Source organism: Phoenix dactylifera, chromosome 1, assembly GCF_009389715.1.
Source record: "Phoenix dactylifera cultivar Barhee BC4 chromosome 1, palm_55x_up_171113_PBpolish2nd_filt_p, whole genome shotgun sequence".
In the NCBI taxonomy this organism is placed as follows: domain Eukaryota; kingdom Viridiplantae; phylum Streptophyta; class Magnoliopsida; order Arecales; family Arecaceae; genus Phoenix; species Phoenix dactylifera.
Window position 1 is genome coordinate 20,737,942 of NC_052392.1, and position 19,581 is coordinate 20,757,522.

Here is a 19,581-nt window from a genome sequence, read left to right on the forward strand (position 1 = left end):
CTGGAACTAGGTCTATGGCATGCTGAATGTCCCTTAAAGGTGGTAGGTTGTCAGGAAGATCTTTAGCAAATACATCTTTGAACTCCTCTAAGATTTCAACCACTTCTTGAGGGTGTGCTACTAGGGTTTGGTCCAGGGTCTCCTTAATAGCCAACATCCAAATGGGTGAACCTTCATTGATCTCTTGCTCTAATTCCTTAGCATTGATTAGGTTCAATCCAGGTTTCTTTTCCTTCAGACTACTACTAGCTCCCCTCTTAACGTTGTCCTTAGGTGGGGTAGGGTGAACTACAATTTTCTTTCCATTATGATTGAAGGAACATGAATTTGATCGTCCAAACAGGGTAGCATCATGATCGTATAGCCATGGTCTGCCTAGGATAATGCTACTTACTCCCATAGGAAGGACATCACACCATACCTTCTCCTGATAGGATTAGAATTGTATCTGGACTTGGCATCTAAGTTTAATGGGTATTGAGGTCGAATTTATCCAAGATACCTTATAGGGATTGGGATGGGGTACGGTAAGCAACCCTAAACTCTTGATGGTGTTGGTTGATATGGCATTGACACAGCTTCCACTATCTAAGATAATTTTGCAGGCTTTTTCTCCTATTTTGATAAAGGTTTGTAGGATGTTGGTCCTACGCCAATCTTCTTTTTCTTTAGCCTGGGTCAATATACATCTCACAACTCCTAGAAATTCAGACGTCTCAATGATTTCTTCCTCTTCTTCATATTCATCTACCAAATTGGTCTCTGCTTCGTAGACTTCTTCTCCATAATTCTCTAGGATCTCAGGATCTTCTTCTTCTACTTCTCCTATGTGTAATGCTCTAGTGGGGCATTGGCTTGCATAATGTCCTATTTTATAACACCTAAAACAAGGGACATTGTTTTCCTTTCTACCTTCAGGGGCTTTTCCTTTGTCGTCCCTATGAGCCTGTGGAGTGATAGGATTGGGTCTGTGTGATGGGTTTGAACTTAGGTTTGGCCTACTTCCAGGGTTGCTAATCCTATTGGGTTCAGGTCGTCGAAAAATGGGTCCCCTTTGGAATCGTTCGCAGTCTCTGGCAATCTGGTAGGCTTGGTCTAAATCATGAATTTTCCTTAAGAACAATTCCCTTTGAATGTCCTCCTTAAGACCAGCTCTAAACCTAGATAGGGTTACGGCTTCTAACTCGACTATGTTGCACCTCATAGCGAACTCATCAAATTTGGCAATATACTCAGATACAGTTTTTCCTTCTTGATTTAATCTTTGCCATTGATCTAGTAACCTCTGTTCGTAGGATAATGGGACGTATTTCTCTCTTAGCTTAATTTTCATCTGTCTCCATGTATTGATAGGTAGTTCTTCTCTTTGCCTAGTGATCCTCTTAATATTTCCCCAGTATAACCTTGCATGTCGTGTCAACCTAAGCTTGGCAAATTTGAATTTTCTTTCTTCCGACATTTCATACCACTCAAAATATTGATCCATGTCATTTTCCCAATCAATGTATACCTTAGGGTCTAGACTTCCTTCGAAGGAGGGTGCATCAAGTCTGATACTCCTAAAGGCTCGTTCATCCTGGTCTACATGATCCTGATGTGGTCGTCGCTGATTATGTTCAGGAGTGAAAAGGTGGCGATGGGGTTGGGGTGTCAATTTAGGTTCCACGTGGGTCTGTTGATTTTCCTCTAGGGTTCCTAGCCTCTCCTCAACTTGATCAAACCTATTGTTCAATTGTTTGAACTGCTCAGTCATAGTCCTTAGGATGGTCTCAAGATTGGGGTCCATGGCTTCAATGGGTTGTGTATGTGATGGGTTGTAGGGTGATCCTGATCTAGTTGTCATACAAGGCTCAAGACAAAACAAAATGACTAGCCTATGCTAGGGTTTGCTAAATCTAAATCAAAGACTTATCTAATCAAAATTGGTTCACCACTTGCCCAGGCCAGTTGGACCAAGAGTTCGTGTAACCGCCATTAACCATACTTAGCTGACACCAACCGCTTAATGGGGCTGGGCAGATAAGATGGTAGCCACGACCCTGATCGAAACTTTTCTAGACAGCAAGGAATTAGCCAAATTCAATTAGCCTAAAGACTCGTTGTGGTTTCTAAGTTAAGTTGGCTAGTTGAGTTTTAAATTAGGCTTAGGTTCTAGATTTATGAGGGTGGTTGTTTTGGGCTAAGGAAAGGTGATGAAATCCTTCCCTTATGTTGCAATTAGAGTGCCCTTAATATGATTTATGATGGATGCAACTATTTTAAATGTCCACACAAGTTGAGATTTAAAATTTCAAATTTTAAATTTCGAATTTAAACTTTTGAATTTTGAATTTCAGATTTGAATTTTAGTTTTCAGCTTTTGAATTTCAAATTTCAAATTTCAAGTTTAAATTTCAAATTTAAATTTTGAATCTCAATTTTTTTTTTGGTTTCAATTTAAGTTCCCATTTTTAATTTCGAATTTTGAATTTCAAATTTGGATTTCAGATCTAATATTTCAAAATTTCAAGTTTTGAAATTCGAATGCAAAAGTCATATTGGAAATTTCAGATTTGAAAATTTTAGATTTGGAAATTTCAGATTTGGAGCCCAAACCTAGAATTTCAAATTTAACTTTGAAATTGTTAACTTCAAATCCTAAATTTGTGGAGATCAGATCTCAACTTTAATAACTAAAATTCAGAATTAAAATTTGAAATATTCAGATTTAATTCATAAACTTAATAAGGCATGCAAACTAGGATTTTGGCATCAATGGATTTCAGAAAAGTGCAGAAATTTCAGCAAGTGCAGAATTTCAGCATAATCAATGTGCGTGTCCTAATTAACCTTGCTCTGATACCAAAAATGATGCGGGATGAATACGAGGGATTTAAACATAAGGATTATCAGTAAGTTATGTTGATTAACTAGCCTAATAGCAGCAGAAAATTCAGTCACATATGGAATAAGAAAACATTAACATGAGCATAGTAATTTCAAGACTAGTTACCCGCATGTACTAATTTATTTAGGACTTAGAAGAATGGACCGTTGTGGTTGAGAAACCACTTGATTAGAACACTTCCTTCAATAAATCAGACCTAGAGTTGAGGTTTACCAAACATTGAACTTTTGGAATTTTTTTGGAGGAGGATCCTTGATCTCACTCTCGAAGGTTGATGATTGGATGATCAAGCTTCATCTTCCGTTGCAACAGGGCCCTTTTGCTATTGGTTTGGAAGGATAATTGACCCAATGACATGGAGTACTTTAAGGACCTGCAAAGAAACAGGGATTAGAATTTTGGCGTGAGAGGGGAATGGAAATCACAAAAGAAAAAGGAGGCGAGAGAAGGTAGGGAAGTGGTGGATGTGGTAGTGGCTTTAGGGCCTCACGCCCAACTTGGAACAAGGGCCTCACGCCCAACCTTCTCTCAAGGTGACGAAGCAAGATTGCTAAGGAAGAAAGAAGCACTTTTTATTCATTCATCAATTGAAATTACAAGATATCATGAGGAGGTATTTATAGACTTTCCTCATGATTTGAAATTTAAACACATAATGAATGGCGCTCCACATTTGAAGGCTTGGTTGCTAGAGAAAAGAAAAGAAAGTTGGCCGGCTTTAAGGGGGAGGATTTGAAAAGTTGTTGGCCCCCATTTGAAATTTTCTTGCATTTAAATTGTGGCCGACCTCTTGGACTTTGAATTTGGGTGACGTATCAACTTGTATGAGGTGGCATGGTGATTGGTTCTTCTGATGAGGTGGTATGACGTTGCATTGGTTTCTTTGATGAGATGATGTGGTCGGCTCCTTATGCTTGACTTCATCCTGGTTGGCGTGCTTCCATTGGTTGGAGTGGTGGTGAGGTGGCCAGCTGATGTTGATGTGGATGCCGAGGTGGTGCTCCAAGGGTGTGCAAAGGTGGTGGTAGAAACATGCAACATGTCCTGACTTGGCTTGCTTTCTGACTTATTGAGGCTTGCTTTCTGACTTATTGAATTTATTTACAGGACTCGATCAAAGCCACAGTGACCTTGAGTTAATTGATTGGAGTCTTTTCTGGATTCTGGTGCCCGCACCAAGAACCAAAGCCGAGCCGCTCCTCGGAGGGTTGCAGGGAAGGCTTTGCAGAGCACGACCTCTGAGGACCCTTACAATGCCATAAGGGCTTGGTAGCTCTCCAAGTGGTCAAGGAGGTCGGTGGTCCCGTTGTAGGGCTCTATCTGAGGTATTTTGAACCTCGGTGGGACCGGCTCATCTTCGATCTGGCGAGAGAAAGGTGACTTGGTGGTGAACTCAAAGTCATCTTCACGCGTTGCCTTCTGGCTGTGGGGCGCCTCGATCTGCCGCTCGAGTTTCTCGACCTTTCTGCCGAGATCGGATGGGACTCCTATTGCAGCTCGACATGGGGCAGGCCCCGCCTCAGATGGGTGCTCCCGGGCTCGAGGCGTCAGGCTTTGGCGAGAGCTCGCAGGATAATAGACGCGCGACAAGCCCTCTCGGCTCGAAGGTCGAGCTCGATGGGAGCTTTGGTGGGGGCGACGCTCTACAGAAAAATGACGTTGTGAGCGGCGTCCTGAGAACTCATGCTCGTGAGAAGGGAGTAGAAGGTGGTCTTCTACTTGCTGTAGGCCTTGAACGGCCGCAATGAGTGCCTGTACTTGTTGAACAAGCAGGTTGGACTCCTCTGATTGGACCTGAGGTAATTGATCCGCTGGAGGCCTTAGTGGCGAGTTCTGGACTGAGTGTCCAGGACTTGGAGCATGATGCCGAGAGGCGTTAAAGACTCCTCTACTCCTTAGTTTCATGGCCGCAACTCGGTCCCTTCCTCTAACGCCAACTGTTGCTGGAAATTGGACCCGGGGGCGGCCGCGGACCGAGGAGGAGGAGCTCCGATGAACACTGGCGGGCGGCGGTCCGTCGGCGAGCGGCGTCCTCCATGGGGGCCTGCAAGAAGCCGGTGGCCGGAGTTTCCGGCGCCGGCCCTCCGATGTTTAAGTCAGAGGGGGGCTTAATTTTAGAAAAGGAGATGGACTGTAAGTAAAAGTCCCCAACCCTCCCTTGGAAGGAAGAAGCTCTCCTTTTATAGGGGGAGTGCCAAGGTTACCTGTGATGTGACTGGACGAATTAATGGGTTACCGTCACGATTCGACGTGGGCGTGGAAGTAATGAGTTGCCGTGGATGGCCCGTTTTCATCATGGGAGGAGATGGCGTGTAGCCAGAGCTTGCTTGTGGCGCGCAGTGCAGTACATTCTTTGGAATGGTGAGACGTTGACAGTCGTAGCAGGGTATGGTCCATGGTTGATATGTCGTGGCGTGGCCGGCAAGTAAAGCACGGTACAGTGAGACTGCTGCAGGGCATGGCCGCAGCATGTGGACGATGAGGTCGGCCTTCTGAGGTCAGCTCGGCCTTCTGTGCTCGGCCTTCTGAGCTCGGCAGCCTTCTGTGCTCGGCCTTCTGGTCTCGGCCTTCTGAGCTCGGCCTGGATGAGCTCGGCAGCCTTCTGGTCTCGGTCTAGATGAGCTCGGCAGCCTTCTGTACTTGGCCTTCTGAACTCGGCAGCCTTCTGATCTCGGCCTTCTGAGCTCGGCAGCCTTCCGGTCTCGGCCTGCATGAGCTCGGCAGCCTTCTATGCTCGGCCTTCTAAGCTCGGCCTGGATGAGCTCGGCAGCCTTCTGTCGGATTTGGGTGCTTTAATTGTATTTGTGGGGTGGTCCATTTTTCTCCCCAACAATTTCATTTTTTTCATAACCCTGAAGCATGTCACGCTCCTTGTTCCTAGCATCTCCTATTCATCTATAAGAACATTAATAAATAGGTATGGGCTATAAAGCTCAGTAAGTAACTATGCATAATCTTATCAGATCAAGCATAATATTTTTCATACTAGTGCATTATTTAAAAAACTAACAGTTGTAATAAAGTGAGCATTTCATATAAACAAACCAATCATAAAACTATGCATGTCCATTTATGCAACTTCATAAACATGGTTATGCATTATAAAACTTTTGTCATTATCCCATACTTTAAAATCCGTACTCGTCATCATTCATACTTTGAAATTCGTGCTTGCTATTATTCATGCTTTGAAATTCGTGCTTTTCATTATTCATGCTTTGAAATCTATACTGTCATTATTCATGCTTTGAAATCCATGCCTCAGATGATAGTGCAGCTGTGGTCACTATTATTATCCATAACAGGGCCATAATCTTTACTAACTATTATTCCCCGTTGGCAGGATCTAAACCAAGCTACTATAACCCGTGAGCGAGGGCCGTATGCCGAGTTATTATAACCCGCTGGCGAGGGCCGTATACCGAGCTACTGTAATATGCTGGCGAGGGCCATAATCTTTGCCAACTAATATTTTTTATTGGCAGGGTCTAAGCCAAGCTACTATAACTCGCTGGCGAGGGCCATATGCCGAGCTACTATAACCCACTGGCGAGAGCCATAATCTTTACTAACTATTATTCCCCGTTGGCAGGGTCTAAACCAAGCTATTATAAGCCGCTGGCGAGGGCCATAGGCCGAGCTACTATAACCCGCTGGTGAGGGCCATAATCTTTGCCAACTATTATTCCCCGTTGGCAGGGTCTAAACCAAGCTATTATAACCCGCTGACGAGGGCCGTATGCCGAGCTACTATAACCCGCTGGCAAGGGCCGTACATAGCAATCTAAGAGTTCATAAACCATATCATGCTTTTCATGAATCTTATCTTATAGATACCTTGGAAAGTGAATGATGACATCATGATGAATAAAACTTATGATCATATTGAAAACTTTATTTTTCCATACATCTTTCTACATCATCATAATCATGTGTACACAATATAATAATAATCATGATGGATACTATTTATCCAAAATCATGCAATCATTAGCTAACACATGCTTGATCCTAATTTTGTAAAAACATAAATAATCATATGCCATTTTATAATCAAATAGTCACATGTTAAAACATAAGATTATATCAAGGTTACTTACTTTTTCCACAATTCATATACACAATTCAAATTGCACAAATAATACTTTTTCATCTTATAAAACGTGATATATGATCCATAATAAGATTAAGACAGGTTACTTACCTTAATTTGCCCACCAACTTTAGGTTTAGGTACCAATTCTTCAATTACCTAACAACATCATCAAATTACTTGTTAATTGCATATTCAACTTCATTTATTTATATTCTTTCTTAATTAACCCATTTACAATCCATTTATGGGACTCAATTTCATTCTTAGGTCTCTAACCTGGTTCAATTTCTGATTTAGGTCTACTCAAATCCTTAATTTGGGTCTGACCCAATGTCTGAGTTCGGTCTAAACAATTTTTTGGTTTAGGTCTGACCCAAATTTTTGGTTTAGGTTCAGATCTGATCCAATTTCTGGTTCAGGTCTAGGTTAATTGGATACTGGTTCAGATCTGACCCAATTTCTGGTTCAAATCTGGGTCAGCTTCTGGTTCAAACTTGATTCAACCTCTGATTCAGCTTATGGCTCAGTTAATTCTGGATTTAAGAATATTGGGCTCAGATCAGGGCCCAGTCCGGCCTCGGGCCTTTAAAGACCGGTTCATTTGAAGCCCACCGCTGGAATCAGGCCCAATTCGGCCCACAACAATTTTTATTTTATTTTTCTTTCTTCTTTTCTTTTCCTTTTTTCTTCTTTTTCTTTTCTTTTCTCTTCTTCTTTTTCTTTTCCCTCTTCTTTTCTTCTTTTTCTTTTCTTTCTTCTCCTTCTTTCTTCTTCTCTTCCCGATCTCCTCTCCCTCCTCTTCTCCTCTTTTCCTATGAGGCTAGGGGGTGAACTCGAGATGGAGGCCAGCTCGAAGCCAGCGGCGCCCGCGGCGGCTGTGGTCCAGCCGGCAGCAACTACGGCCCGGCTGGCCGCTCTTCTCCTCCATCTCCGATGGGGGAAGATGGAGGCTTGGGCACCGCCTCTGGTCGGAAGAGAGGAGAGTGGTGTCAGGCAGTTGTAACTGCCTCAACTGGCGATCACCGCCTCTAGGTCTCCAGATGGGCCACTTGGGCTTGGCCCATTAGCCCACTGTATGTGGGCTGGCTCTCACAGTTTTAGCTCCGGAGTTGCTCCCCTTCATCCCATCGCAAGTGGCTGGTGCTTGGAGGTCTTCCTTTGTCCTTTCCTAGGTTTTTGAAATAATTTTTGATTCTCCCTCGCTTTTTCTTCTTCTTTTTTGATCGGCCTTTTGCTATTTCTTGCCTTCTTCTTTTGTTTCTTTCGGGCTTTTTCCTTCTTCATTTCTTTAGTTTTCCTTAGTTTTTATTTTTTAGCTGAGTCGGGGATCATAAGTTTGTCGACCAAGAACTGGTCGTCAGATAGAATCCTTTTGCTTGGTCATCTCCTAAAAGAGCTTCCAACAGCTTGGAGGGCTACCATCTTGAGGTAGTTTTTGCTCCAGATGCTAAGAAGAGCATCTTAGATGAGGACGACCTCAAAAGGATTAGGGTTGAATTTTTTTCTCACCTTCTTTTTCTTTAGAGTTGCCTGGTCCTTCTGGCCGAGCAAGCTCCAACCAAGCTACTCAGACGCCTATAGATTAGTCTCGACCCAAATAGTCCCCAGTGGCTAGCAGATGATAATTACGCTCCTTTCTCTCCTCTCGCTCCATGGTCTCCAGCGCTCCATGGAGCTCTTCCGAGCATTCTTTCAGTTGAAGGAGCATTCTCAGAGCCAAGGTTGCTAATACCTTTCCTCAATGAAGGGTTACTATCTTTTGCAGAGTGGCCCTTCCTTGATATTCACATTTAGAAGGGTCGACGTTTCTTTTTTGTAACCTCCGAGCAACCATGGCACTTCTGCGCGCTTTGGGGAGTGCCGAAGAAAGCCGTGATGAATAGATTCCCTCTTGTTTGAGGCCAAGCAGCAGGCTGCGATTGTTCTGCTTTGGATTCGAGCTCCACCTCTTCACAAGCTTTTGGCTGCGCTGACTCTGGTCAATGCTAGCTTAGTTCGGTTACTGCCGAGGGTACTTCTTATTTTCTTCTTTTACGCGTTAGCTATATATTTTTGCTCGGCTTTCTAACTTTGTTTTCTTTTGTCTTTGCAGAAATGAGATTCGATTGGGAAGCTCTAAGAAAGTCCTTCCGAAGTAAGAGGAAACCGACGGGTGATGCTGGGGCCAGTCTGTCGAAGAAGAAGAAGAAGAAGCCGACCCTGTCCACTTCTGAGGCCGAGCCTCGAGCCACTTCGGTCCCTTCAAAGGGGATGAGCTTGGAGACTGCTCCTCGCGTAGAGGAGCAACCTGAGGTGGAGGAAATATCCCCCATCTCCTCTTGACCACCTGCTTCTCCTGAGGCCACACCAACTGCTGGATCCGAGGTCGTGCTTGCCCTTATTCTAGTTGCCACAGCCGAGGTGGAGACCTTCACCCCAAGATGGTAGGTGAAGGTCAATGACTCGGACACGATTAAGATCCTTGGGTCGCGAAGGAGATCATCCATGGTATCGTGCTGCCCATCGACAAGAAGCTCTTGAGGAAGCAGATCGTGGGGGACCTCATTGTCGATGCTTACAAGTGAGCACTTCTTGTACTTCAAACATTTTTCTTATTCATATGCTTGTACTAATTTTTTTTTTATTTTTTTGGTACAAAATGGCATCGTTACAGCTTTTACATAGGTACAGCCTGCCAAGCTAGAAATAATAAAATGATACAAGAGAGAAGGAATCTCAGTGGCAGTAATCCAAAGAAACTCTTTGGAGCGCCGAGCAACATAGGAGGCGACCCAGTCAGCAACTCTGTTCGCCTTCCGATACACGTGTGCTGCCTGGAAGGAGGCCAACCTCCTGACCAATCTGCGAGTCTCACGAATCAGTGAATGACCATCTCTATATCGATTACCTCCCCGTATCCAATCGATCACCGTGAAAAAATTCCTCTTGAGATATATCCTGTCTGCATCAAGTACCCTCTTTGCATAGGAGATACCCTCCCATGCTGCCCGAAGCTCCACCTCAATGACAGTCAAATCAGGAGAGCGCCGACCTCCTGCCCAGCTAACATCCTCCTGGTCTCCTCCATATCCGGGCAAGTCTTACAAAACGAGAAGATCCGAACACCTCGCTCAGCTAACATCTTTCTGATCGATAGGCAGCCCCAAGCAGCCAAGCCACCTTTCATATATGAATAGGGCCACTCGAGGGTGGATTTGCATCCTCCAAATCCAACCATTTGTTTAGTTGTAGCATGCCTATACCATTTATATCATGCACGACAATATGACTGCTTTCAAGCGTTGGGCGAAGCTATTTGAGCATGAGCTTCGGGACAGTAAAAAGAAGGGGGTCGAAACCAAGGACCTGACAAAGGCAGCTGAACTTCATGCTGGAGCTGCCGAACTCCTCACCTTGGAAGCAAAGAAGAGGTTGGAGGAATTGAAGAAGGAAGCTAAGAAAGAAACTGCTTAGCTCAAGGTGTAGCTTGTGGAGGCTAAAGATAAAGTTGCATAGGCTGAAGGGAAGGCCGCCCAAGTTGAAGAGAAGGCTCGTCAAGCGGTTGAAGACTTCAGAGCTTTGGATGACTTCTATTTGGAGCTCATGGACATCGCCATCCCCTTTGCACAAGGATACAGCAAGTGCAAGGAGTTGGTCGGCAAGCTCTATCCAGAGGTCGACCTTGGCAGTATTAGCCTTAGCAAGTATGTTGAAATTATAGGGCGGTCAACAACAACAGCTGAGGAGCAGTTAGCTGAAAATACTCACATGTCGGCCGGATTTTTCTTTAATGAGTGAGCTCAATATGTAAATTTTTTTAATAATGAGGTTAAAGAGTGCAGAGACAGAGTTCGAACTCAGGACTTCTAGTCTAATATCATGTTAAAATTACCACTTATTTCAAAAGTTTAAACTAATAGGATGAAGTAAATTTATTTATATATTTTATATATTCTTACGGATCGGCCCCTAGTATGGCAAGCTTTCTTTTCTTGTAACAAACTTTTTTATAAGATCATTTTGAAGTATCGGAATGAAACATTTTGTTCATACCTTGTGTGCTTTGTAATGTTTCTTGGTTTTTTTGCCAAGTGTTGGGGTCGCAGGTGGGGCGACATACTTAGTTGAGTAGACTTATTTCGCTAGGTCCTTTAGATCATCTGAGTATGCTGTAGTGTGGCCATAGAGCCAATATAAAGACTTCGCTACGAGTCTTCCCCCTATCTCAGCATAGCTAGGCCGAGGTTACAAGCTATAGTTGCTGAAGGAACTTCAAAGTTCACATCGGGGCTCCAAACTTGAAGAGGTTGGGTTGTTGGCTTGTCCAGCCTTTGATTAATTGGGTCTTGCACATGTCCTCCTATTTGAGCCTTGCTTCTGGGTTGTCTTCGCGGAAGAAACCGGTTCCTTTACCAAGTTTGCTCTCTAGCCTTATAGGCTTGTAGATAAGGGATCCTAATCATTTTTGAGTTGTCCCCCTTTTCGAAGGTCGATGGCCTTTAAGAGACATATCTGATCAAGAGCGCTTGGATTCAAGCAATACACAGTGGAAGAGAGTATGAGTATGAGCGTACCTAAAGATCCCCCAAGTCTGGTTTATATAGAGTGGAGGTTGGTGTCGATTTCCAAAAAAGGCATATATGTGTCTTAACTGCTCGGCGCGTAGTAACTACTTGCCTGTTACGTAAACCATGAACAATAACCGCATGCGACGTTCTTCTATGAGGCTGAGCTATAACAACCTATCACTAATGAGCTTTAACTATCTCTATTATAGGTTTAGCAGAGGCCAAATGGCATGCTCTTGCTGGTCCGCTGATTTGGTCGGTAATGGTTGGATCTTAGCTGTACTAGAATCCAATTGAGTGAAACTAACTTTGAGAATATAAAATATATGAGATCAAGTGATCAACAACCGTGCACGCCTTGCTAAAGTAATTTTGCTGCCTTGGAATAAAAGTCGTGCCAATAGATGTGATCGCACCAAGAAAAACCTAAGAGAAGGCCGGGATTAAAATGAAGCAAACAAACTTTCAACTATAGCCTGATTTTTTTAAAAAAAAATTACAGTACATTTTTATTTTTTTAATGCAGATGACCCATAAACAGGAGAAATATTACCAAGTGACCTCGGCCAAGAGTACGCTCCTGCTTTATCCATTTAAAAGTTAAAGCTATTGGCTCAATAAAAAGCTGTTCTGTGCTCATACAAGCCGATCATGGACAATTTATGTTCCGGTTTGGCTCACAATGCCGTGGAAAGAAACAAAAGTAATATTGCCGGGTTTATATTATGTACATACAAACAATTCCCTTGCCTTTGCCAATGTAGCGAGAAGGGATTAATGTAACTCATAATATTTATTGTTAAACGAGACCTCATTTATTATAAAATTGTGAAATCAGCCATTATGGGTCTCATAAACTTTTCATGTGTACATCCTGGATGCCTCGAAACTTGCATTGTTATATCCAAACTCCAAGCCTCGAGACGTGCTGACATTCCTTAAATAGCACTCTTCAAAAGTCAACCAGACCAGGTAATGTCATCAGGATGCTACCTATGGCATTTATTTTGAACTTAGATGGCCCCCGAAAAATGACACATATCCCCTTAATTATAAGTTGACAATTATTAATTCATTTTCTAAATTTTGACAGATACATGCCAATAATCAAAACCAATTTGATATCCAATTGGCAATATTTGCATGAGGGCCGCTTCACCGGACCATGCTACCTAGGTTGTATATGACCCATGCCACCTGTATAGCATCCAGCCCGTAGCCAATCCTCCGGCACACCAACCAAGATCTCGCAATCCCCACCTTAACAACATCGCACATAAATGCAATGTTTCCCATCCCTCTCCTTTTTTTTTTTGCCAAATTCTTTTCGTTGGGCTCGATTCCATTTCGTGCATGCTATGCTACGCTACTGCATTCAAAACCGTTCCCCCTAGACCACGCAATCACAACTCAATGCACCTTTCATTGCTCATTGTTACGAGGCGCAGATTATGGGTAGTTGACAGGCAACAAACGTCAAACACTCGAGACCCAACCCATTTTCTCCCTCCTGCTTGTCATAATGCTCCCCTATACAAACTCGTCATCATCTTCTCCGGTTCCAGCAATAGCAGAGGTAAACGGCCAACATCTTCAACATGAGTACTTCCCTCTCCAAACTCCCGCTCCTCCTCCTCCTCACCCTCTTCTTCACAACAACCAATATAATCCAGTCTCGAGCTAGACCATCTCCACGCCCACATCACCATAAGCCTCAGATAACAGTAACAAAAGAAGAGCTGAGAAGTAGATGCAGCAGAAGCGGCGGCGGCGGCGGCGGCAGGAGAAGATCACACGCCTGCAATCCTGAATGTGATCCCCTATTCCGGTATCACTACAGAACTTGCGGGCAATGGCCCTTCCCTTCCATCCCTTTCCCTGATAACCCTTTCATGCCCACTCCTCCCTTCATCCCACTGTCGCCGCCACCTCATACACTTGTCCCATGTCCTGCAACCTCCATGTCACCACCTCTTCCCCCACAGCTCATCCCAACCCCTCCTCTAAGCCACCCCTCCACCTGCATCACTGTTCCATGTCCTCCACCTTCCATACCATTGCAGCAGCCGCCACTGCTACCACCATCACCTCCACCAGTCTTTCCACCACCACCACCACGACCACCCCCAGTTCAGTGTCCTCCACCTCCCATACCGGTGCCGCTGGCCCCACCATTGCCACCACCAATCTTCCGACTACCACCACCTTCACCAACCCCATCCATCTTTCTACCATCACCACCTCTAGTTCCTTCACCACCGCCACCGGTATTTACACCACTTCCACCACCACTTGTAGCATCACCACCACCCCCGCCTCTTCTTGTAGCTTCACCCCCACCTCCGACCACAATTACACTGCCGCCTTTCCTTCCCATATATCCTGCCCCACGTCTTGTTCCTTCGTCATCACGCCCATTTCCTCCGCCACCAACAGACTTCTCTATATTTCCTACACCACCAACAGACTTCTCCCAGCCGCTGCTCGTACCTACCATGCCATCTCCAGCACTATCTGTTGATGCTTCACCACCTCCACCTCCCGCAATTCCTTTCTTTCCTCCCTTCACACTTCCACAACCAGCTTCTCCTTTACCAGTCATCGACTCCACGTCTCCACCCCTCCTCCAGCAGACACAGACCAGCCAAATGCTGCCTCTCCCACCAGCCATTCCCTTTGACAGCCTTCCAACACTGTTTCTATCCCCAGTGACAACAGATGATTCAACTTCTCCATCGCCACCTTAAGTGCCCATAGATAACAATCCTCCTTTCGTCCTTACACCAGTGCTTCCATCGCCACCTGAAATGCCAGTTTAATACACCCCGCTCTCTGCTGCCTCCACCACAAATACTCATGGATGGAACTCTGCAACTTCCCGTGGAAAGTACTCAGCCACAAATGGCCCTCCCACCTTCACCTCTTCCCTTTAACAATCCCTCATCCGTTCTCCCTCTCCCATCAAGGGCTAAGCTTCTTCCCATTCCTAGGATGCCAATATTATTGCCAATCCACCATTACTTTATTTCCTCTCTTACTATAAAAAGTACTAGCTATCTATGTTCACCTTAAACCTGTAGTCCTTTAGCTACGAGATGAGCAGAAAACCATAAGAAAAATGTAGATTACAAGCATCAAGTTATATGAATGGTTTGATCAGATGTAAGAAGTGTCATGGCAATAGTTTTTTTGCTTGCTGTCTTGTAATCAGTGAATTGCTTTGATATAGAAGAGTATGAGGTAAGGAATCCGATATTATCTTTGTTGGTGAGCGGGCGTGAGCGGGCGGATGCTTTGAGATCTGTGCTTCGGCGGGGGATCTTTGGGGCATTTGGTCGAACAGTGTGGTAGGGTGTCATGGCCGAGGTTGGGGGAGGTTCGTCGGCGCCGGCGGAGACGACGGAGGCGGGGGAGCAGAACCGCACCCTCCCTAGGAAGGCGGCTAGGAGGCCTTCGTGGGCGGAGGTGGCGAGAGGTGCGCCGAGGCAGCCGGCGTGGACTAGCTATCGGATGTCCGGCCGCGATCTGGAAAAGCTGCAGCAGAGCTTCTCGGAGGTGGTCGACATTGCGGAGGAGGAACTGGAAGAAGCGCGGTCGGAGTGGAGAACCTCCACCGTCCTTGTGAGGAGTGTGGGGAGGACAGTTCCGGCGGAGTGGATGGCAAAGGAGATGCGGCGAGTTCTGAAGCTTAGCTACGACGTCGAATCCTTCTCACTGGCGGATGGTGTAGTCGCTATTCGATTCGCCAGTGGAGAGGATCGAGAGGAGGCATTGAGGTCTGGCCCGTGGACAGTTGCGGGACAGCTCCTCGCGATGGAGCGGTGGCGCCCGAACTTTTCCGGGGGGGCCGGCGGTGTTGGGCGGGCGGTCGTATGGCTTCGTCTCCCGGGACTTCCGTTGGACTTCTGGAAGAAGAATACGATTTTCAAGGTGGCGGCGAGAGCTGGCAATCCCTTGGGGTTGGATAGCTTCACGGAGGAGCGTCGGAGGTACGGATTTGCGAGGGTGAAGGTCGAAGTGAATGCCCTTGCGCCTCTCGTGCCGGGGACCTGGGTGTTGGGGCGAACGGCAGATGGAGCTTCGAAGTTCTGGCAAAGCTTCGTATACGAAAACCTGCCAGCACCGTGCTCCTTGTGTGGGCGGGTGGGTCATTGGCCGGCGGTGTGTGACTTTGGATCTCCGGTGATGGAGGGTAAGAAGCCGGCGGAGACGGAAGCAGGGCCTGAGAAGGTGAACAAAGGGAAAGCCGCGATGGAGGACTCCAGGCAAGCCGGGGGAGGGGAAGACCGGTCCCGGGTGGAGGGTGCCTTCGGACCGTGGCTAGTGTCTAATCGGATAAGAACGACCTCGTCGGCGGCTAGGAAGAAGGAGAAGCTCGGTCCGGATGCCAGGAAGGGGGTGACGCCTGCGACGCCTGGCCCTGGTCCGAGCAGGACGGAGGAAGGGTCGACCTCCACTCTTTCTCCGATCGATCTGGACGGGTGGCAGAAGCCGACCAAGGTGGCGCGCCGGAGGACGCCGGAAAAGGACGTCTCGGAGGCGGGGGCTAGCTTGCTGGTGGGTGAATCGAGCAGACCCGGTCCGGGTTCTGAGTCGGGGGCTGAGGCGACTCAGTGCGTGGATCGGTCGCTGCCGAATTTGGGCCGGCTTGAAGTTCGGCCCAAGTCCAGTGGAGGCCTTCGACCGAGCGGACCGGGTTCGAGTCCGTTGAAGCGGTTCAGGAGCCCGCCCGGTTTTGAACCGGTTGTTGACCGCTCCATGGGGGATTCTTCGTCTCAAGCTGGGCGGAAGGAGGCGGCCCGAGCGAAGGTGCGGCGGCCGGCGGCTGGATTTCGTGGGAGGAGCCGGAGCTCACCTCCGCCGTTAGCTCCGGTGCGAGGTCGACCTCCCTTGGTGTCGGAGCTTTCCACGGGGGTTGAAGGAGTTCAGTGGTGCGAGCCAACCGTGAGCACCGCGAGCACGGGGAAACTGATCCGGTCGTTATCGGCGGAGGTGGGCGTGCCGGAGTCCGGCAGCGCGCTGGTGCTTGATGTCCAACCGGGTGAGAAGCTGGCGGGGCAGGCTGGTGGGGCGGATGGCAGTGGTGGTGACTCAGAGCAGGGGGAGTGGCCGACTGTGACGCCGACGGGTAGTGAGTTGCAGAAGGTTCATCTGGGCCAAATGGCGCATGGGAGCAGTGCTTGTGACCCTGTGATAAAGGAAATTGGTGTCAATGTGATGGGGGAGGATTCTTCAAGTTGTGGTGGGGATAAGGCTGAGCATGGCACGGGCACATCGGTGAGTTCGTGCCATATGTCACAAGTGAATAGTGGTGGTCAGCACCTTCAAGTTTTGCTTCAATTAATGGCCTCGGCAAAGGGAATTAGTCCTAGTCCTCATTCTCTTAGAGGTGCTGGTTGTATGGATGTGGATGCAGGGGATAGCAACAGCTCCGGAGGTGTGGGCTGTTCGGGATTGAAGGGTGATTTATGAAGATCTTACTGTGGAACTGTCGTGGCGCGGGGAAACCATCGTTTGCCCCGGCATTTCGCAGGTTAGTGCAACAACACAACCCGGATGTTTGCATTCTTCTTGAGACCCGGTGTACAGAAGGCAAGAAGGGCGGTTCCGAGATCATGGGGGTTCTATGCTGTGGACTCTCAAGGTTTGTCGGGTGGTATAATAGTTATGTGGAGTTTGGGGAGCTACACTTTGGATTGTTTCAATGTCAGCAATCAAGAGGTGATCATGGTGATTTCGGAGGGTGACAGAAGACCTTGGGTTCTTTCAGCTGTTTATGCTAGCACTGACTACAGAGTCAGGAGGGCCCTGTGGGAGGAGGCCTCTCAGATGATTAGTCATGGCCATCCCTTGTTGATGGCTGGTGATTTCAACTGCATTGTGGACTCTCGGGAGAAGATGGGGGGGAATCCATTTTCCCTCAATAGGAAGATCAAGGAATTTCAGGACTTCATCTCAAGCAATGGTTTGATTGATTTGGGCTTCTCCGGACCTAGGTATACATGGTGCAATAATCAGCAGGGGCGGGCACGTGTTTGGGAGAGATTGGACAGAGCTTGTGCCACAGCTGGGTGGGTTCAGTGCTTTCCAGATTATCATGTCAGACACCTGCCGAGGATTGCGTCGGACCATTGTCCATTGCTGGTGAGTACCGAGGCACTTATTCCAGTATGCTCCCCTTTCAGGTTTGAAAAAATTTGGCTCAGCTATCCTAGGTCTTGGGAGATGGTGAGGGAGGCATGGAGATCCCCGGTTAGGGGTGACGCCATGTACCGGGGGTCCCGCAGGCTAGAGTTGACCAGGAGGAGGTTGAGAAGGTGGAATCGTGAGGAAGTGGGGAATATATTCAGGAGGACAGAGGAGGAGGAGGAGGCCATTTCCATACTACAGGCCCGGGAGGCACAGGGGGGGGGGGCTATCTGAGGTGGAGGTGGGGGTCTTGAGATCTCATTTGGCGTTACATGATGGCCTTCTTAGACAGCAGGAGACACTATGGAGACAGAAGTCCAGAGTACAGTGGATAGTAGAGGGGGATCGAAATACAAAATTCTTTCATCAGGCTACGGTGATCAGGAGGAACCAGAACAGGATTAGATCTATCAGGAGTGAGGATGGCCAGATGTCAGATGATCCTGCTATGGTCCGGAGGATTGTGGAGAGTTTTTTCAGAGCGAGGTGGACAGAGTCGACTGGAGAGGGGGGCCGGGGGGAGATGGTGATGCCGGCGACGAGGGTGTCAGAGGAGGAGACTGCAGCTTTGATCAGGCCGGTTTCGGCTGAGGAGATTCGGGAGGCGATTTGGTCCCTTGAGGGGGACAAGGCGCCAGGGCCGGATGGATTTCCACCCTTATTCTTTCGGAGGTACTGGTTGATAGTGGGACAGGATGTGACGGCGGCCATACAGCAGTACTTTACCACAGCGATGATGTCAGCGGACTGGCAGCGTACTTTCATTACCCTCATTCCGAAGCGGCGGGATGCTTCTGAGCCAGGGCACTTTCGCCCGATTAGCCTGTGCACCACTATGTACAAGGCTACGACAAAGATTCTTGCCATTAGGATGCGGGGTATTCTACCGAGGCTGATTAGTCCGGAGCAGGGAGCTTTTATAGGAGGTCGGAGTATATCCGACAATATCATGATTGCTCAGGAGTTCATGTTTGACTTGGAGAGAGCCCCGATGAGGAGGAGCTTGATGGGAGTCAAGCTGGATATGGAGCGGGCCTATGATAGGATACGGTGGGAGTTTGTTCATCAGTCACTGCAGGGGTTTGGCTTTCCTGAGGGGTGGATTCGGTGGATCATGGGCTGTGTTAGGTCTCCATCCTTTGCCATTCTGGTGAACGGTACGCCCTCTCGCTATTTTGTGTCTGTGGGAGGACTACGACAGGGATGCCCCCTATCTCCCTTATTATTTATTATCTGCGCGGATGCACTATCCAGAGCGTTGCGTCAGTCAGTGGTTACTCAGGAGTTGGGGGCTTATAGGCCTGTGGTGGTGGGCCCATCGATCTCCCACTTGCTTTTTGCGGATGACTGTTTGTTGCTAGCTCGTGCGACATGTCGTGATGCTCGGGTGTTGGGTAGGATTCTACTGGATTATTGTGCCATGTCTGGGCAACGGGTTAACTTCTCGAAATCCGCAGCTTGCTTCAGCCCGTCTACCAGGCAGGAGGTGAGACACTCTATCAGTGAGATATTAGGGGTGGGTGAGCATGGAGGTGTGATGAGATACTTGGGGGTCCCGCTCTCAGGCCGGCGTCTGCGAGGGAGCGACTGCTCTTTCCTGGAGGCCACAGTTAGGCAGAGGCTGGAGGGCTGGCAGATGCACTCACTATCCATGATGGGGAGGGTCACTTTGGCTCGGTCGGTACTCTCTTCGATTCCCATTTATTTGGTTTCACATGCTTTTATTCCAGTGTCAGTTTTGAGGTCCATTGAGCAGCTGGTTAGGAATTTCATCTGGGGGAGGCAGGATGGCAGGGGTGGTATCCATTTGTTGGCCTGGGAGGTGGTGTGCCAGCCCACTAGAGATGGAGGTTTGGGGGTGC

At 47.4% G+C, this 19,581-nt stretch overlaps 1 protein-coding gene across 1 annotated transcript; it reads right to left on the reverse strand.

The window, feature by feature from the left end:
* Positions 1-13,661: 13,661 nt before the first annotated feature.
* LOC103715989 (glycine-rich cell wall structural protein 1-like) lies at positions 13,662-14,201 on the reverse strand. The gene has a single exon (XM_008803808.1). The coding sequence runs from the start codon at positions 14,199-14,201 to the stop codon at positions 13,662-13,664; it is 540 nt and encodes a 179-aa protein (XP_008802030.1).
* Between the last annotated feature and the right edge of the window lie 5,380 nt (positions 14,202-19,581).